At 34.1% G+C, this 18,689-nt stretch overlaps 2 protein-coding genes across 2 annotated transcripts; both read right to left on the reverse strand.

Annotated features, from left to right (window-relative positions):
* Nucleotides 1–1,418: 1,418 nt before the first annotated feature.
* Nucleotides 1,419–2,497, reverse strand: LOC129948346 (enkurin). The gene is made up of 2 exons (XM_056059309.1): nt 1,775–2,497; nt 1,419–1,712 (listed from the first exon to the last, which is right to left on the reverse strand). The coding sequence occupies exons 1-2, from the start codon at nt 2,429–2,431 to the stop codon at nt 1,539–1,541; spliced, it is 831 nt and encodes a 276-aa protein (XP_055915284.1). The 5' UTR covers nt 2,432–2,497; the 3' UTR covers nt 1,419–1,538.
* Nucleotides 2,498–6,575: 4,078 nt separating this feature from the next.
* On the reverse strand, nt 6,576–18,269 carry LOC129948336 (uncharacterized). Its single transcript, XM_056059295.1, has 4 exons — nt 17,021–18,269; nt 16,473–16,962; nt 7,587–7,965; nt 6,576–7,531 (listed from the first exon to the last, which is right to left on the reverse strand). Exons 1-4 carry the CDS (start codon nt 18,054–18,056, stop codon nt 7,367–7,369), a joined length of 2,070 nt encoding a protein of 689 aa, XP_055915270.1. The 5' UTR covers nt 18,057–18,269; the 3' UTR covers nt 6,576–7,366.
* Nucleotides 18,270–18,689: the final 420 nt, after the last annotated feature.

An 18,689-nucleotide genomic window follows, 5' to 3' on the forward strand; every position in this document is an offset into this window, starting at 1 on the left:
ACATAAGAAAGGAGACCCTCTAAACTGCGCCAACTACAGAGGCATCAGTCTCCTTAACATTGCGTATAAGATCCTCTCTGTCGTATTATGTGAACGTCTGAAGCCATTCGTCAACAACCTGATTGGTCCTTATCAGTGTGGCAAGATGTGCTACGGCAGATCTTGGAAAAAACCCATGAGCTTCAAATCGATACCCACCATCTCTTTATCGATTTTAAAGCCGCGTATGACAGCATCTATGTATAGGGAAGAGCTCTACCGAGCAATGTCTAGTTTTGGCATCCCTGTCAAACTTATCCGTTTGTGCAGAATGACGATGGAGAATGCACGCTGCTCTATCTAAAAGATTTCACCGATGCATTTGATGTCAAAAAAGGTTTTAGACAAAGTGATGCACTGTCATGCGACTTCTTCAACATCGTTCTGGAAAGAATTGTGAAAAACTCAACCGTCAACACTAGAGGCACAATCTTCCAAAGGTCCATCCAATTACTCGGATACGCAGATGATATTGACATAATTGAAAGATCAAAGCGTGATGTCAGTGGAGCGTTTTTGAGCATTTCGACGGAAGCGAAGAAGATGGGTTTAGTGGTCAATGAGGGCAAGACCAAGTATATGCTGTCATCAAAAAAGGACACTGAACGACGACGTCTTGGACAAAACGTCACCATGGACAGCTATAACTTTGAGGTAGTTAAGGACTTTGTCTACCTAAGCACCGCTATTAATACAGACGACACCAGCGCTGAAATCAAACGAAGAATAACTCTTGCAAATCGCTGCTTCTTTGGACTTAGAAGGCAATTGAGAAGTAAAGTCCTCTGTCGAGCATCTAAAATCACGATCTATAAGACACTCATCATCCTGGTTCCCATTTATGGCGCTGAGGCCTGGACCCTGTCAAAGAAAGATGAGAGCGTCTTAGTATGCTTCGAGAGCAAAATTCTTTGGGTTATTTTTGGTCCCGTACGCATAGATGGAGAATGGAGGAGAAGATATAACGACGAACTGTACGGGTCAGCGACACAGCAGACTACGGTCTGCTATGTAGTTAGCAGAATAAGAGTCCAAAGGCTTAGATGGCTAGGTCATGTAAATCGAATGGACATCAACGCTTCACGGCGCAGTAGAGGAAGACCACGACTCAGGTTGCGCACCCAGGTGGGAGAAGACCTCAACCAACTTGGCGTGCGAAATTGGAGACAGCTAGCTAGGGGCCGAGCTGGCTGGAGACGCTTGTTGGTTGAATCCCAGGTCCGCCCTGGACTGTAGCGTCACCTTAAGTAAGTAATTAATTGGAGTAAGGCAATTTTTCGATAGCTGGCTAATTAGATGCTGAAAACTTACCTCAATTTAATGTCCCCTATGGCGTCTGAACGTGCCCAATAAAAAGTTCCTTAATGAGTCAATAAAAACATTAAAATCGATACCATTGTATTTATTTGTATTTCAAGCAAATATAATTATGTGCATTATTTTAAGACACATTTTACTATAAATATTGTGGAAAAAGTATGCTTACGAATTTTGAAAACTTAATCGTCACAAATCATAATTACTGGATTTGACTCCATCAAAAGTATATCCTGTTCTATACGCTTTAATTCCTGTTCAAGCTTTCCTTTCCGTTGTTTCTTTGAATGAGTGTCGGTACAAATGGGCAAGAGTTGATAGGTTTTCTCAAGTTCTGAATAATTTTCACGTAATCCCTGCAAACAAAAAATAAAAACTTTGTTAATTGCATAAACATAAACAAAGAATAAAGGCTAACTATTAATATTGCATTGCGTTCTGTGTTGGTTAGAATTCGAACACCTTGAGAACTTTCATTTGTTTCCCTGGACTTAGAGCACAGATTCTCACCAAGTGCCTTTCTTATATTATTCAAATAAGCCGGTGTTTTGCCAAATTTCTTTGAAAGCACATGCTTTGGAACGAGACCGGTTCCATCGAGATTATGTCGTTCACCTGCTACTGTATCAACATATTTGATGGGCATTGAACGTTGTAATGCTGACGTGGTCGCCGTTTTAATTCTTTCAATATTCTTTTCGATAAAATTTACTCCTTTCTTCTCTTCTTGATTCTCGTGTTTGTAAGCATCTCTTTTCGGAATTGGAGGCAAACCTCTGCTGGGAGGGCAAACATGATCGTTTAATCGTTGCCATTTTATGCCACCATCTTTCTTAAGAAACTTAGATGGATCCTCGAGGGGAGTTTCAGCATAGCCTAGTGTTTTGCGAGAAAATTTTCTAGAAGCGGTAATGATTTTCTTCCCTTGCCTTTCGGTTTGGTTTATTGGTGCACTTTTTACAAATTTGCGATAAACAGAAACGTATTTTGGAAATTTGTAATTTTCTTCGTCAGATATTGGTTTTTCAATATCTTCAATATTTTCATTATGAAATGTTATGTACACAAGTGACATAATTTCAGAAATATTTTATTAAAATAAACAGAAAAGCTGAAATTTGTTTGGAACAGTGTTGATGTTTGGTTTGGAAACAATTATTGATTTAATATTACCTACTGAGAAAATTACAATGTATTGAATAACCAAGGTAATGACTTTCCAGGCAGCGGACTAAGATAAACAAAGTCCCTAACAAAAATGTTTATTTTAAAATGGTATGTTGTTATGTTGAAGATATCTTTCACAATAAATAAGAGAGATATTTAATTGATTCTATTCTTTGCCATAGGAAATATGTATGTGGTTTATTTGTGAAAGATAATAGGGCACTTTTAAGTCCAAAATGTAAGTTTCTGGAATTACAAGTCAACCCAACTTAGGAAAACTGGAATAAATTCAAAAAAGCTAGAAAAACCTGTAACGGATATATACGACGTATTAAATTTTTGCCTTACCAGAAATTACGGCAAAAATACTACAATTTCCCGATGGTAGTAAAAGTTTCTGGTCATTTGTAAAAAATGTGCGTAACACAACGTCTAAGGCTGTTCCTACTCTCGTTTCTAATGACACTCCCTACTTATGCTCGATTGATAAAGCCAATTTGCTTGCAGCACACTTTGCTGCCAGCGAGTGACATGACTCCACCTGTACTTGAAAGGTGAACGATTCTATGGGACGAATCTTCTTTCGCACTCCATCAGTTACTAGAGTACTTATAGTATCCCCGCTATTGTTCTGAAGAGGTGTTCTTCAAAGCTAGTAAAACCACTACATTAGCTTTTCCATCTGCCTTTTCTACAGGTCTCTTTGTGACTGGATGAAAAACTGCATTTGTCCAGCCTGTTCCTTAAAAAAGCGAATCCTATTACCATCTAACTATCGTCCAATTGCACTTACATCCCTTCTTTCCAACGTCAATGAAACGCTGATCAATTTTTAGCCTACGACATATCTTGAAGAACGGAAGCGTCTTAATGGCCGGCAGTATGACTTTCGTTGCAATAGGTCCACTGGTGATCTCATGTTTTATCCAACCGAACAGTGGAACAAGTTTTAACATCGCTTTGGAGAAAGCAAGATTATTCAAAATCAAATCAAATGGGGTGGCGCAACAGTCCGTTGTGAACCAGGGCCTAGTGACTTACAACTCTCAACCATTCCTGTGTGCGAGTACTGTTGTCAGGAATGGAAGGGACCTACAATTTTAGGCCGAATCCGAACGGCTAATTTTTGAAAGCACTTTTTCATGACAAGATTTACTCTTGAAGGATTTGTCAATTCCTCGCAAGAGGCAGTACCCGCGAAAATTAATTTTTCTTTAAATTAAGGTGGCACAGGCAGGGATTGAACCCAAGACCCCTTGCATGACAGTCCAACGCACTAACCATCATACCACGGGTACTACGGCAAGGTTATTGCACTTGATATTTTAAATTCATGTGATGGAGTTTGGCACCAAGCTCTCTTATTGAAAATGCCTGCAATTGGTATTGATGAATCCCTTCTTCGTTGGGTTAGAAATTACCTTACGGACCATTCAATTCAAGTAGTATTGGACGGTTTCAAATCTAAATTCCACAAAATAAACGCTGGTGAGCCCCAGGGCTCCGTTTTGTCTCCGACGCTTTTCCTTATTATTATTAATGATCTTTTGTTTTCTAACCCACTAAATTGTTTCGCTGATCACAGTACCGTCAGCTTTTCATATTCGTTTTTAAATTCTCATCCTTGTTCTTTGCATGTGGACTACCAACGGCAGCGTTTGATAAGCTCATTAAATTCTGATCTTGATAGCAGTGTACAATGGGGGATCAAAAACCATGTAGAATTTAATGCTTCGAAAACTCAATGCTGTGTAGTGTCGCAAAAGCGTAACCCGCCCCCAATGCCACTATTCATGATTGGTACTTGAGTACAATTCCCATATTTGGGCAAGTGCTCCTATAACCCACTCGAGTCTCTTGGACAGAACCGTTGTCTTACTGAAACTTTTGAATCTCTCGAGCACCGTGTCGTCGGAAAGTTCCATGTCTCTCATTATATTATCGCTATTTCCATAAGCAATGCTCTAATGAAATAGGCTGTTGCATTGCTCCCCTCAAAACAATTCAACAGATTTCAAATTAAGTACATGTATAATACATAATATTAATATGAATACATAATATTACATATTTACATATTTAATTAATTAAAGTGAATAATCGAATAAGTTTCTGGACACTGATATATCTAAACTAGAATAAAACATATTAAATAAATTACAACATGCGGAAATCTGTTCACGTTGTCCATATAGCGTATGATGGGAATCAATTGACAATAGCGGTCTGGCTCTTAAGGAAGTTGAAGGAGCATACAGATGCAAGCAGTTAAGCAAACTCTCACAATCAATAGTTGAAGTCAAAATATCACGAATAAACATGACACTATACATTTTTCTTCTCGACTCAATAGTTTGTATTCCAAGTAAAAGTCATTAAGAATTATAAGAATGATGGAAACCTTCTCAAAAATATTTCGAAGAGCAAATCTGAGAAATTTTTTTTGAACATTTTCAATTCTCTTTTTCTTAAAATCAGTTGTAGAGCTCCAAACAACACAGTTATATTCAAGAACAGGACGCACAATACTGCAATATAGAGATTTAATAGTGTAAGGGTCCTTAAATTCCAATGAGTTTTTTTTTGATGAATCCAAATAAAGAATTTGTTTTGGATACAATATAATTAATATGTAAGTTAAATTTAAAATCAAATATAACGCCCAAGTCTTTGAACTTTTCAACAACCTGTAACGGAAAATTATTTAATGAATAGTTTGGAATAATGTTTAACAAAGTTCTATTGTAGGCCATACAAGCACACTTGTCAACATTTATCAACAGATCATTTGACTTGCGCCAATCAAAAATTGAATGTAGATCATTTTGAAGCAGAAAACAATCATTTAAATTAGAAATTCGAGAAAATAACTTTATGTCATCCGCATACATAAAGCGATGAGTATTTTTAAGAACATTTGGAAGATCATTAATAAAAAGTAAGAATAATAAAGGACCCATATGACTACCTTCTTTAACACCAGAAGTTACTTTGATCTCTTTTGAGAAAAAGTCCCCGATCTTTACATATTGTTTTCGACCAAGTAAATATGAAGAAAGCCATTGAAGTAGCGGTAAATGGAAGCCATATGCTCGAAGTTTTTTTGAGAGTATGTTTAAATTAACCCTACTAAAGGCTTTTACAAAGTATGTTAAATCACATGAACTTGTTTTTGATTGTCCAGAGTATTAATGACCAAATTTGTGAATTCTGCTAGACCTAATTTTCCAAAAACCATGTTGATATTTACTTACATTTTGCTTTATGATAGATTTAAATTTACTTTGAAAAAGGCTATCTAAAAGCTTTGGAACAACAGGTAGCTTAGTTATTGGTCTTTAGTTCGTTACTAAGTTTTTGATCCAGATTTAAAAATCGGATCAATTATAGATACTTTCCACTCATTCAGGAAAATACCATTGGAAATAGATTCATTGAATATATGTAATAGCGGAACAGAAAGAGAACTTGCACAATGACGAAAAACAATAGGGAAAAATCTTAATATGTATATCTACAGTTTTTTCAGATTTAAGTTTATGCAAAGCATCTTCAATATCAGTTAAGTCAAATGATATGCTAGAACAATCAAAAATAGATGGCAAGGCATTAAAATATTGATAATTTATTGTTGAAGATGTAGAAGAGTTATAAATACTTTTAAAAAACTGTCTAAAAAATCTACAAACATTTTCGGATCACTAGTTTTATTATTACCAAAAAACATAGTTGTTGAAAATCTAGAAGTACTTCGTTTATTATTTATAAATTTCCAAAAAGATGTTGAAGATTGCTTTAGATTACTTTTAACAGAATGAATATAATTACAATAAAAAAATTTTGAAAGAAAAACAAACTCTTTCTTGAGACGAGAAAAAACTGCATAAGAATCATCGAAAGGTTTTTCTTTATATTTTTTAAACGCTGCATTTTTAGTATTTTTCAAATTTAATATTCGTTTATTATACCAAACCGGATGAGAGCTAACTTTTCTGCTATACATAGGTATACGAACATTTAACACATTGTTAGAAAAGATTTTAAAACATTGGGACTTTTCATGTATATTTTTATTCAGAAACTCATTTGACCAATTAATACTACTAAAACAATTATTCATCAAAGATAAATAATGAAAAATAAATTTATAAACCATTTTAGTAATATTAAATTTGCTAAAATTATCATAATTGTAGTTTAAAGACAAATATCAATAGATTTATGGTGAACAGAATTCGAAAGCAAAGGGCAATTCTACATGACAGAAGTTTGTAAATCTTCAGAAATAAATACTAAATTTAAAAAGATTCCAAGCGAATTAGTAACATTATTTATTTGCATAAGATTATTCGAAAACAAGGAATAATTTAATAAAACATCAATACCCGATGGAAGAGAATATAATATAATCATTAAAAGGGTATTCATATCCCGTTGAGTGCGCGTACAATATAAAAAAAACAACGAAAAAAATGAGCGTACATAAGCAAGACTACAATCAATAGAAAGATGAGTATTAACAATGGTGTACATTTAAAGTAATGTTATGTGAATACTATATAAGCCTTAATGTTTCCAGCTTCCCTGCAGATATTCTAATATTCTAGACACCAAGAAGCCTGCTTTCGAAACATTTCTTAATTCTGAATTGAACAACACCAACATTCCAAAACCCATGTTTTCTATGGAAAGTTGTAGATCTTTAAGGTTCTTTAAATGGTTTCCTTATTTTCTACTGTTGCAAGTTTAACACAAATTTAATCTTTATACAATATCTTCAACTATTACAAGTTTAAAAAAGATTTAAATCAAAATAAAACAAATTTTTCAACGATTTTAAATTTTAAATTTCTTTATCAAAAGTTTCCGCCATATCTACACTTATTGAAAATCCACAAAATGTACACTTAACATCGTCTGTATTACCAAAAATACTTTTTAAGTTCTCAATATTATCTACGAACAGTCTATTACAGCAGGAACAAAAGACTCTCGTAAACAATGGCACCTAAATATATAATAAATTAGTTATAAAGTTCGATGTTAATTTAATCTACACTTACCTGCAAAAATGATATTGAACATCGAGGAACCGAATGTAAGTCTGGACACATTAGAGTTGAAAAATCAATTGGCTTATCACAATAACTACAATTTTCTGTTGCATCATCAAACATATTTCCCAAATCCATGAGTAGACAGTCACTTAGTGTATTTAAATTTTCATGGACGTTTCTAAATATATCCTCATTGGGTATAAGTTCAGATTGAAGTAATTTCAATTTATATTTCATACACTTTCCCGAGAGTATTTGAAATGGAGTGTAAGATTTAAAATTACGCAGCCGTTGAAGTCGTAGATTTATGTAGACACATTCGATAATCTTGGTTATGGAGTTTATTTCGTTTGTGATTAGCTTTTTGACATGATTGAATTTAATGCTGAAAAGAGGGAAATAATGAACATTAAAAATGATACAATTCCTATAAATGTGTGTTCAAAAGTTTAGCTTATTTTACGTTTTGTTCAATTTTAAAAAAATGCGGATGCCCATGAATTACTCAACAGCTAAGATATAATATTGTCATCCAATCGATAGACCTTTTTAAAAGTGTATACATTGTCTTGCCGACACAATTTAATTCGGATGGCTTACTTCTGGTCCTTTTTTTCTAACCAAGACTGTTTTTCGCATTCAAGTTTGTAAAAAATGAAGAATACATTTTTCCTGAAAACTTCCAACTTTAGCCTACAGGGTGCAATTGAATCAAGAGATTAAAGCCATTTCAAGCGTCGTCAATAATCAGAATGGTGGCAAAAAATTGCAACAGTGGATGATCAATTATCGCAAATTATCTTTAGTGGTGAGCTACATTTTCAGCTCATTGGATTTGTCAATAAACAGAACTGCCCTATTTGGGGGAACGTAATCCAAGAGTGATAGTCGAAAAACGAATGCACTCACAAAGAGTGACTCTTTGGTGCGTTTATAGGCTGGCAACATCATCTTGACGTATTTTTTCCATGTGGTTAATGTGAATGGTGTTTGCTATCGTAAGATGATAACGAACTTTTTTTTGGCTTGAATTGGAAGATATGGATGTTCGCGATATGTGGTTTCAAGACGACTGTGCCACTTGCTACAGAGCTAACGAAGCAATGGCCCTGCTATCTCACAGTTGGACTTCTTTTTTTTGGAATTTTTTGAAAGAAAAGCTGTAAGTCGACAAGCCAGCAACAATTCAACAGCTAAAGGAAAAATTTAACCACTATTTAAAAGAACACAAAGACCTAGTTTTTTCAACCTTATGATCTGATTACTTAGTCAAAATTTAAATAATTTATATTAAATGAATGACCTTTTCACCAAAATGTTAAGTCGTCTTTGCCACACATTATTTTTTTTTTGTATTTTAGGTAAATTTAGTTTAATTTGATTACCAAAAGACCAAACGGAAGGAAATAGCATGGTTATTCATTTTGTGAAGCCTTTGTAAATTTTTTCATTTTATTTAGCTCACCATAAATTTTTTTTTAAAGAAAAACATAAGAAGAAATACAGACCTTAGAGTGAATGAAGGCGTTTCTTCTTAGATTTTCCTCTCTTAACACCTTAAAAGGATGCTTAAAAAAAGCCTTAGACAGACTAATACCTTAGGCTGATCGGTGTGGACTGGGTGTAAGCCAACATAAAATCGATTTAGTCTTATTTTGAGGAGATACAAAATTCCATTTGTCAACCATCCCGATATTAAAGGATACCACTTAAAATTTTCAGACGAGGCTAAATACCTGGGTCTTATTTTAGATAAAAAAAAATAAATTGGAAACGCAATGTACAGCAAAGATTCAAAAACGCTGGTTTAGCTCTCTTTTCTTGTAAAAACGCTATTGGTTAGAATTGGGGCTCACAACCCAGAATCGCGCATAGGCTATACACATCGGTAATCAGACCGATTTTAATGTACGGTGTGGAAGTATGGTATGGACTGCTTTATAGAAAGGTATAATCCGCGACAAATTTAATAAAGTCCAACGTTGAGCTTGCCTATGTATAAGCTGATCACTTCGCACGATCCCATCTGCGGCACTGGAATCCCTACTGTACTTAACACCTCTTGATATATTTAGCAAACAAATAGCTGCAAGCTCTGCTGTACGAATGTACAAGGAATTCATCTCAGATCTCACATGAAAATAAGTAAAACAAACATTACTTGGAGTTGTGAAAATTACGTTCCACATTCCACATTCTAAAAGTAAAAAGAGGATACAAATGACTTTCAAAACTTAACTAAAGAACATAATAAAGAATTCTTTTAAATAAAGAGGTGGTGTTAATTTTTCTTTATACTTTTGGCAATATACATATAGAAATATAAATAGACTTAAATTTATTCAATTCCAAAAATTATAAAATTATCTGGAATCACTGTTATTCGCCTCAAAGCTTCGTCGCAGTGGACTAACAACAACATTGGCCACTCCGTAATTCTTAGGTATTTAGAATCAATTCCAAAGCACACAGACTACACCATCCCCAAACTGCAATTCAACAATTGTAAACTATTGCTAATGCAAGACGATATGAAGAAGGCAAACACCAGGTGGAACAACATCACCACGTGTCAGGTCACAAATGACATCTGAGCAACACTAGATTTAAAGCGATCACGTTGCTTGCTATCTCTAAGCAGATGGCATATAATATTAGTGCCATAACCGGACACTGTCTAATGAAAAAGCACGCCACGCGGCTAGGCGTATTTTCAAATGACTTTTGTAGAATCTGTATGGACGAGGAAAAGGTGGAAACAGTTCTTCGCTTTCTCTGTACATGCCCTGCTTTAGCCAAAAAACGCAAGAATTACCTAGGAGAATTCTTCTTTAACAATCTAAATCATATCAGTCTCTCACGTTTCGTAAGGGACTCAAACTGGTTCCATTGAGTTAAGGAGGAAGCCTCAAGATTCATGTGGTATCACAATGGGCCATTAAACTGGCCTAAGTGTGTCCCATTCCATCATGGACAGCCACTTTAACCTAACCTAACCTAGATTTCGCTCAATGCTCTTCTTACTCAATCTTGACAAGTTATAGAAGTTTCAGCAATTTCCATAATTTGTACATAATTTTAAAAATGTTAGATTTAAGCATTTGTGAACTTAAATAGACTTTGAAAAGTACCACACTAGTTTTAACGGAATATTTTGAAAAGTTTTGCATTGCAGCGTATCTAAAATAATAAAGTTGAAGTACTTTTGGCAAAAATGTTATGTTCAATGTTTCCTCATAATGTAGCAAAATTATACAAAAGGGCCCACAATATGCTTTAGATAATTTAAAAGAAAATTTAAGAGCGAAAAGTCCATGACTGCTGATGAATGTTCATGTGACACACTCAATTCAAATGTAACAAATTTAAGTTCAGAAACATGCATTCTTTTTTACGAGACGAGAAATTATTGGTTTTCGCCGAAAATCTACATCGAAAACTCAAGTTTTGCCATACATTTTTGGTAAACCACAAGTTTAATATAAAACCACTCGAAAACTAGTAGCAATTCAAAGTTGAACTAAACAAACAAACCTTTAGAAACATTCAGAGCTCAAATTAATGCAAGCAAAACAGATAATGGCTGCTGTCAAAACAAATATTTCATTTTGAAATAAATTTGGTCGTGGTAGTTATCACGGTCGGGCATTGACCAGACACTAAAAAGTGCAGACGCTGCACACGATCGACGGAAATCGGCGATCGTTCCCACCGGGTAACATGAGGCGAGGATATGCATGGGAAATGCATGTCAGCATTATTATATTAGAATCAAAAGCCAACAAATTATAATTAAAATTTAACTAAAAGCATTCAAGTTTATAACTCCAAGTAGTGCGGACGCACCTAATAAAGAATTGGAAAGAATTGTTCGTGTTTCATTTGGGACCAGTGTCGGGTCCCTTTAAAATTTAACTTCCAAGTTTGAACTCAATCTACCCAATGGTTTAGGCTGAAGGAGTGGACAGACAGACAGACGGACGGAATAGCGGGACCCACTTTTTTCGATTTCTTTACCATCGTAATATCATGTTTGATTATAATCTCGAGTTCGAAATTTTGCACGAATGCAAAAAAAATTGCAAGTAAAAATTGCGGGAAAATTTGCCAACGTAGAGAATAAAAACCCCGGTGACTATTTGCAGCACGGTCGGTACTTTTATGATCTTCCAGAGTTTCAAACGCTCTTTGTTAAGCGAGGAACCGGAATTCACTATGGCTACTGGCGTGACGACCCCAAGGACGAGGAAGACTTACTCATAGTTCGTAAGGACGTTACCAAGAGATGCGTGTTCGAACTCGTCGCCACAAATATTTAATAAGCTTTCGCTTACTATCTGGAGAAAGGCGATAAGTTCATGTGTGGAGGAGAATACGTATGAAAGAAAATTTCTAGTGGAGGCTAAGTCGCAGCGGGCTAGGAAAACTTGAGCCAAGACATTGCACAATGTGGGAATCGTTGTTCCAGTAAATAAAACCACAACAGTGGGCTATCGCTTGACAGCGATGCTAACATCAAGTGAGTGTGATTTTGGAACGAATCTGGAACTAGTTATTGACCTTTTCTGCTCCGGCTCTTCTCAACCCCGCCTATAAGTTGCTCGATTGGCCAAAATATATGGCGATTCTGAAGGGACATTTGGCAAGCAGAAGCAGTAGTCATAAGTTCAGTATTTTGGATTGAATTTGTTGTGAAAGAAGAAGAAAATGTTTTAAATAAAAAGAATTTGCATTTTTAACAGTTTTGTTTGTTGTTGATTCTATGATATAAGTTAACACAAACGGAACTGCTGACAATTCATCTGGGTCAATTCAACAGAAAAACAACCAGGTACTGTGGGAATGCAAGTGTTAACGAATATTGCAAAGTTGCATTTATTCATTTAAATAGTAAGCAACAATAAATTGTAAATTTATACAATCCGATAAATAAAGGTCAGAGCAATCTGCTCTCCAAAAAAAATATTTTTTTAATAAATTAAATTGGTGTTTGATTAACTTATATTTTCTAGACAATTTGCTTCTCCTTAGTGAATTGTTCGGACCGGTTGAAGTAAACAAAGAGGATAGCTGCAGCCAAGCGAGCTTGCAGTTCTTGTTGGTTTATGTCGTGAGTCCATTCCACTCGTCCCCAGAACTTCAGTTGAAACTCTTTTTCGATAAGAGCTAGTGTTACGTTAAAATCAATTTGAATTGGTTAGAATTAATTTTATTTTAGCAAATAATTTTAGACAATCGAAACTTTTTACTCACAAATTTTTTCATCAATACAAAATTTGACAGCCGGTGTTAAATAAATTTAAATGTCAAATGAAAATGTGTAAATGTTCGGTGTGAACGATTTTCGGGATTTCGAAAACTTTTTGCCGAAAACCCGGTTTTGGGTTTGGTGTGAAAAGGCTATAACATAAAACATTTAAATGAATCTGTAGATATACTTGTTTTTTTTTTAGATATGAATTTAACAATGGTCGTATTCACAAAGCTATTGCTACGAAGTCAAAGTATTCTGATTGGTTCAATCTATCTACAAAAGTAGTTTAAATTTCCCCTCCGAGGTAGTGTACAAACTTCGGCTACAAACAAAGTTAGTGCACACTGATTCTGACGTTTCACAATCAGCTGCTTGGTAAGGACACAAGAATTCAAATTGAAATGAATCTTTCGGTATTTAAATACAAATATAAATCAATTATACGAGTATTATATCTTCTATTTGGTTTTATTGACTTTAAAAAAAAAAAACTATTTAAAGTTCTGAAAACACAAATATTTCTTATTTTATGTATTTGTATTTGTTATTAATGGTCGCATTCACAAAGCTAGTGGCTACGTAGTCAAGGGATTCTGATTGGTTGAATCTAACTACAAAAGTAGTTGAAATTTCCCCTCCGACGTAGTGAAAAAATTCGGCTACAAAGTTAGTGAAGAATGATTTTGACGTTTCAGAATCAGCTGCTCGGTAAAGACACACGAATTCAAAATAAAATAAATCGTTCAGTATTTAAATACAAACAAAAATCATTCAAATTGTGTCTTAAATTTAATTTTATTGAATTTAAAAACACAAAAGATAAGTTAAAGTTATCAAATAAAAAAAGTTTATTTTATATATTTGCATTTGTCAACAATATGACAGTTCCAGATTGACTAGCTTTGTAGTGTAGTTTTGCATTCACAAAGCTAGTTGAATTTTGACTACGTAGCCACTAGCTTTTGTGAATGCGACCAATATGACAGTTCGGAATTGACTAGCTTTGTAGTGCAGTTTTGTATTCACAAAGCTAGGGGGTCATTTCGTAAAACGATAATCGCTAGACGATAGCGTTTCGACGATAGTCTCACTTCACGTAAGACGATAATCGTCAAAGTGATATCGTCAAAACGATAGCGTTTGCACGATAGCTAAGTAGGTATCGCCTGCTATTAATTTCCATTGACAACTAAGCAAATTGAAGCAAAAAAGTTTCGGTGTAGTTAAGTTTTGTTACAAAATGAAAATAAAAACTCAAAAAATACAATGAGTTCGGTAACAAAACAAATTAATAAATGTATAGGACCTTCTATCTATTCTAACCCATATCTAAGCATTTTTTTTATATATTTAAACTTTGGGGCGAAGGAACATTGGTATATTCGACAGGTTAGTATCGCTCTTGCACAAAGCACTAATCCAAAGAAGTTTTGGAAACAACAAATATTTTTGAAGCCAAGCTATGTTCTCTGTGGATAAAATGGAGTCTTCACTTCTTTCCCTTGGACAAAATTGGGATTATTACTGCAGCTGATTTACAAAAATATCAGACATTGAACAAAATTTTTGATATTATAGTTTATTCTTCGGCGGCAAAAATTTAGGCTCAACTTTCCATTACCGCAGCACGAATTTCGACTCGCGGTTTTTTTTATTCGATAGATATGTGCAAATAAATAATAACTATAGCAATTTTAGAGCGAGGAAACATTTATTTCTATTTTTAATTAATTTTTAAAGTTCACTTTTTTCCATACAAAACACTCAAAAATGGTTGATTTTGACATTTCTTCCCTGTTTTTTGTTCAGTGTTGCCATACTTGTTTTTTTTTTCTTGGTAATTTCTTTTATTTTAGTGCTCAAATGGAAAAGTACTTTGAATATACCCAAACTCGCACCCACCCCAAATCCTATAGTGACCCCAAGCAGGGGGGTTGCAGGGGGGCAGCATGCCCCCCTTACATACCTAGCTGTTAGTACGCCGTGTTATCAATTAAAAAAAACTTGTTTTAGGCTAAAAAAATGCAATACAAAAAAAGTAGGGTTAAGTCCGAAAAAGAAAATATTTTTTTTTATGACTTAAAGTTGTTTCCTCGCCCTAATATTTAAAACATGTTCTATTGAGACCCCCACCTAACTGTAAAAAAAAAATAAGAAGGAAATTCGTGCTGCGGTAATGGAAAGTCGCCCCAAAATTTAAAATACAAAAAGTGACAATAACAACAATAAACATCACAAAATAGTTGGCATGTTTATTAACAATACATATTTCCAAAATTTCACAAAAAAAAAGTTTAATAACATTTTCAAGTTATTGAACAAGCTTATCTTTCGTTGAGTTCATTTTGACATTTTGAATATACTCGACGAACTTATACTGAAAACGATAGAACGAGACGATAGTGATAAAGTTACGTGAAGAAAATTATTGACGATATCGTTAATGATAATCGTTTTGACGTTTTGAAAATTACGGAATGACTACCTAGTTGAATTTTGACTACGTAATCACTAGCTTTGTGAATGCGCCCAATGTCTTCAGAAGTAGTGTGTTAGCAAAACGAGATAGATGAAGCCATTTTATTTTTGTTATAGCACTTAAATTTTATTAAGGTTCGAATAATTTTCACTTCTCTTTTCTTTTAAAGGGGTTTATTTTTTTACTCTCAACAACAACAAACTCGGCTTTTTTAGAATCATTTTTATTTGAAGACCCGGGAATATTATTATTTAATGAAGGGTCATTGATTGAAATGACCCTTTGGAATTTTCAGTTAATTTGTTATTGATACTAGGCATATCGCTATTTACGCGCTTTAAATTACTGTTATTGGGAATTAGACTTGAATAAGAGTCAGGCATAATTTTTGTCGCTAGTTTGCGAGGTGGGGAATTTAATTGAGACATTTTAAAGGAAGAGAACTCTTTTTAGAGATTGAGATCATTTACACTCTCGGAAAGAACATTGAAATTGTTAATAAACTGTTAAAGATTAATACTTTGACAAGAATTACATTTCCAGAATAATCTTTTTTCAGCAATTATATCAAAATCGTCGTGACTTATATCGACACAATTTTTATGAAAAAAACTACCACAGAAATATTCGCATTTAACACTGCAGTCGTCGCGCGGATTACTATTGTAATCCACTCATACAAAATGGAGTATTCCTAAGAAACTAGTGGTGGGGATTTGTTGTCTCTTTTAGTACTTACAGTTAAATAGTTAGAACAGTTAGTTAACTTTACTTAATATAACATGTAATTACATTTTAAAGCCAAAATAAATTTGAAAAAATTAAAGCATTTTGATTTTATTCTAATTTTAAAATGGATTACATATGTAAGAAGTAAGTCGAAGACTAATTTTAAAATCAAATACCTACATTTCTCAAACAATATAAACTTTAACCGAAATCCGTTCTTTACTTTTACTTCACTTTTTTATCTGTGTTTGATTTTTGTCTAAATTGTATGGACTTTAGGTAGTTTAGTTACTTGACTCTAATTTGTAAAGTTCACTGAAATAACTTAGAGTTTGTAAAGTTCACTGAAATAACTTAGAGTTTAACTTGTGTTCTTTTTACAAAACAAATGTTCATGATCAACAAAATAATTATAAAACAACTTTCTTACCGTTGATAAGTTAGCCCAGCATTCATTGTTAACAGCTTCAGTTGAAGTTTTTTGAAATAATGTTTTGTTAATTTCACTTCCTGAATGGAGAGACTATCGTATTTCGGCAGAATATTATCTTTTAGAATCTCCAATCTAATTATCTCTGCACAATCGATTGCATTTTCTATACTTTCACCAACAATTGTTTCATCTGTGATTGTTTTATATGCATCTCTGCAACTTAAACTGCATACAGTTATAATAGCATCGTTGGCCGTGTATAATGATGGATGGGTGTAAGGCTTGTTGTGAAATAAAAGAAATGTCCAGGCAACTTTGTTTGGTGACGAAACTAAGCCTAAAACTTGATAGTTTGTATTATCAAAATCGTATTTCACAGTCTCTGAGTTGATTTCACAGTTGGATTTGTTGATATGAAACTTAATGAATTTAATTCTTCCCGTAATTGTTACAAAAATATATTCCTTTGGTGAAACAAGTTCAAAACCTTAAAATAAAAACTAAAAATAGAATTCCATGTTTTCCAAGAGAAATCTTAAACTTACCTGTTATTTTAATATTTCCCAAATAGCTTGTATTTTTAAACAGTAACTTGCCCTCCTTCGACAAAATAAAAACAATAGCATGCGCCGACTTTGACGTCACGCATATCCATCTACTGGATTCTTTGCAAAAACTCATGCTTAGCTTCTTGCAGGGAATTCGATCGGCATTTGGCCATAACGTATCAACGTCCTCAATTTCATTGCCCTTCAATGCAAATATCTTTATAATGCCATTTGAAGAACACGTCAATATAAAGTTCCCAAAAAAATGAACTAATGATATACGACCCAAAGCCGTCTTGTACTTTTTCAAACAGCTAACAACTCCATTGGTCTCCAACGAGAAAAGCAAAAGCCATCCAGTTCCATTTGCAGTCACGAATATCGATCGTTTGAAGTTGGGATCCATATTCCAAGAGAATGCTGTAGTAGAGGTGTTTTCTACAGCTTCCTTAAGGTCTTCGAAAGTTTGATTCTTTAGAGTTGTTGGTACAGGTTCAGGAACAGGGCCAGAGGCAGGGTCAGTGACAGGTACAGGCACAGGAAACATATCCAAATACAATTGGTTTAGATTGCAAACTTTCATTTTCCATTCGCGACTTATTGTATCTCGGCTTCGAAGCTCACAGGCACCATTGCTAGACACGACAGCCAACAAACTAGAATTGTTATTCAAGTGTTGAGGGCACCATTCTAGTGCTACAGCCTGAAACTTCACCGGATCCTCGGACAACTCGGTCACGAAGATAGGATCCAAGGCAAAATAATGTCGTTTGGTATTATTTGTTTGCGTATATATTTCTGCCATGTCAAACTTATTGACAACTTCTGCAGCTGGTCGAGCTGCTGGAAGTTTAATAGTTTCGACTGCGTAAGGAAAGGTGTGTGTGGCCAAAGTGGAGTGCTTCATCTCGAGTAGAATAGCTTCGGAGGTTGAACCAAGTAGACCGACGTTATAACCACCGGAAGATGTTAAATTGAATGCAAGTACTGCATTTTGTTTAAATACAGATCTAGCAAGTTCTTTAAATTCCATGCTAAGTAATACTAGTGTTTAACTTTTGCAACTTTAAAGATTGTTGTATGTATGAAATAAACGATAAGATTTAAATTTGAATAGTTCATTAATTGGTTAACTTTGTTTGTCAAAGGGTCATGTCTCTTTTTTATTCTTTAAGTTTAAAGTCGAGTGGAAATAAATTTAATTTTTATAATCAAAGAGTTTGCCGGAATCTTAGTAAAATCAAAACAAAAATATTTTGTATACACAAATGGAAATGTCAAATTACAACTGACAATTTTTTCGAGGCTCGAAATATTGTGAAAATAAAAAGTAAATCACAATGGTTTTTATTACGTTCCACAAACCACAATGTTCATATACCAAGGTATACAAAGATTTAATAAGTTTATTTATTACTTTAAATTTACAAAATAAATTATTATTGCGACATATAATTTTTCAAGTACAACTGATTCGTTCACCAGGCACCAAGCAAGATTAACGTAATAATTTTCTAGACTACTTTAGGATTTCTTCTTGACGTGCTTGGGAAAACTGGTTGTCGAAATCCGAACTCAAGAGTTCGGGCTAGATGTTGTCAATACTAGATGTCGCTTATATGGTAACCAACCATCTTTTTGTGTAAAATCTGTATTATTATCATGT

This window comes from Eupeodes corollae, chromosome 2 (assembly GCF_945859685.1).
Source record: "Eupeodes corollae chromosome 2, idEupCoro1.1, whole genome shotgun sequence".
NCBI classification, from domain to species: domain Eukaryota; kingdom Metazoa; phylum Arthropoda; class Insecta; order Diptera; family Syrphidae; genus Eupeodes; species Eupeodes corollae.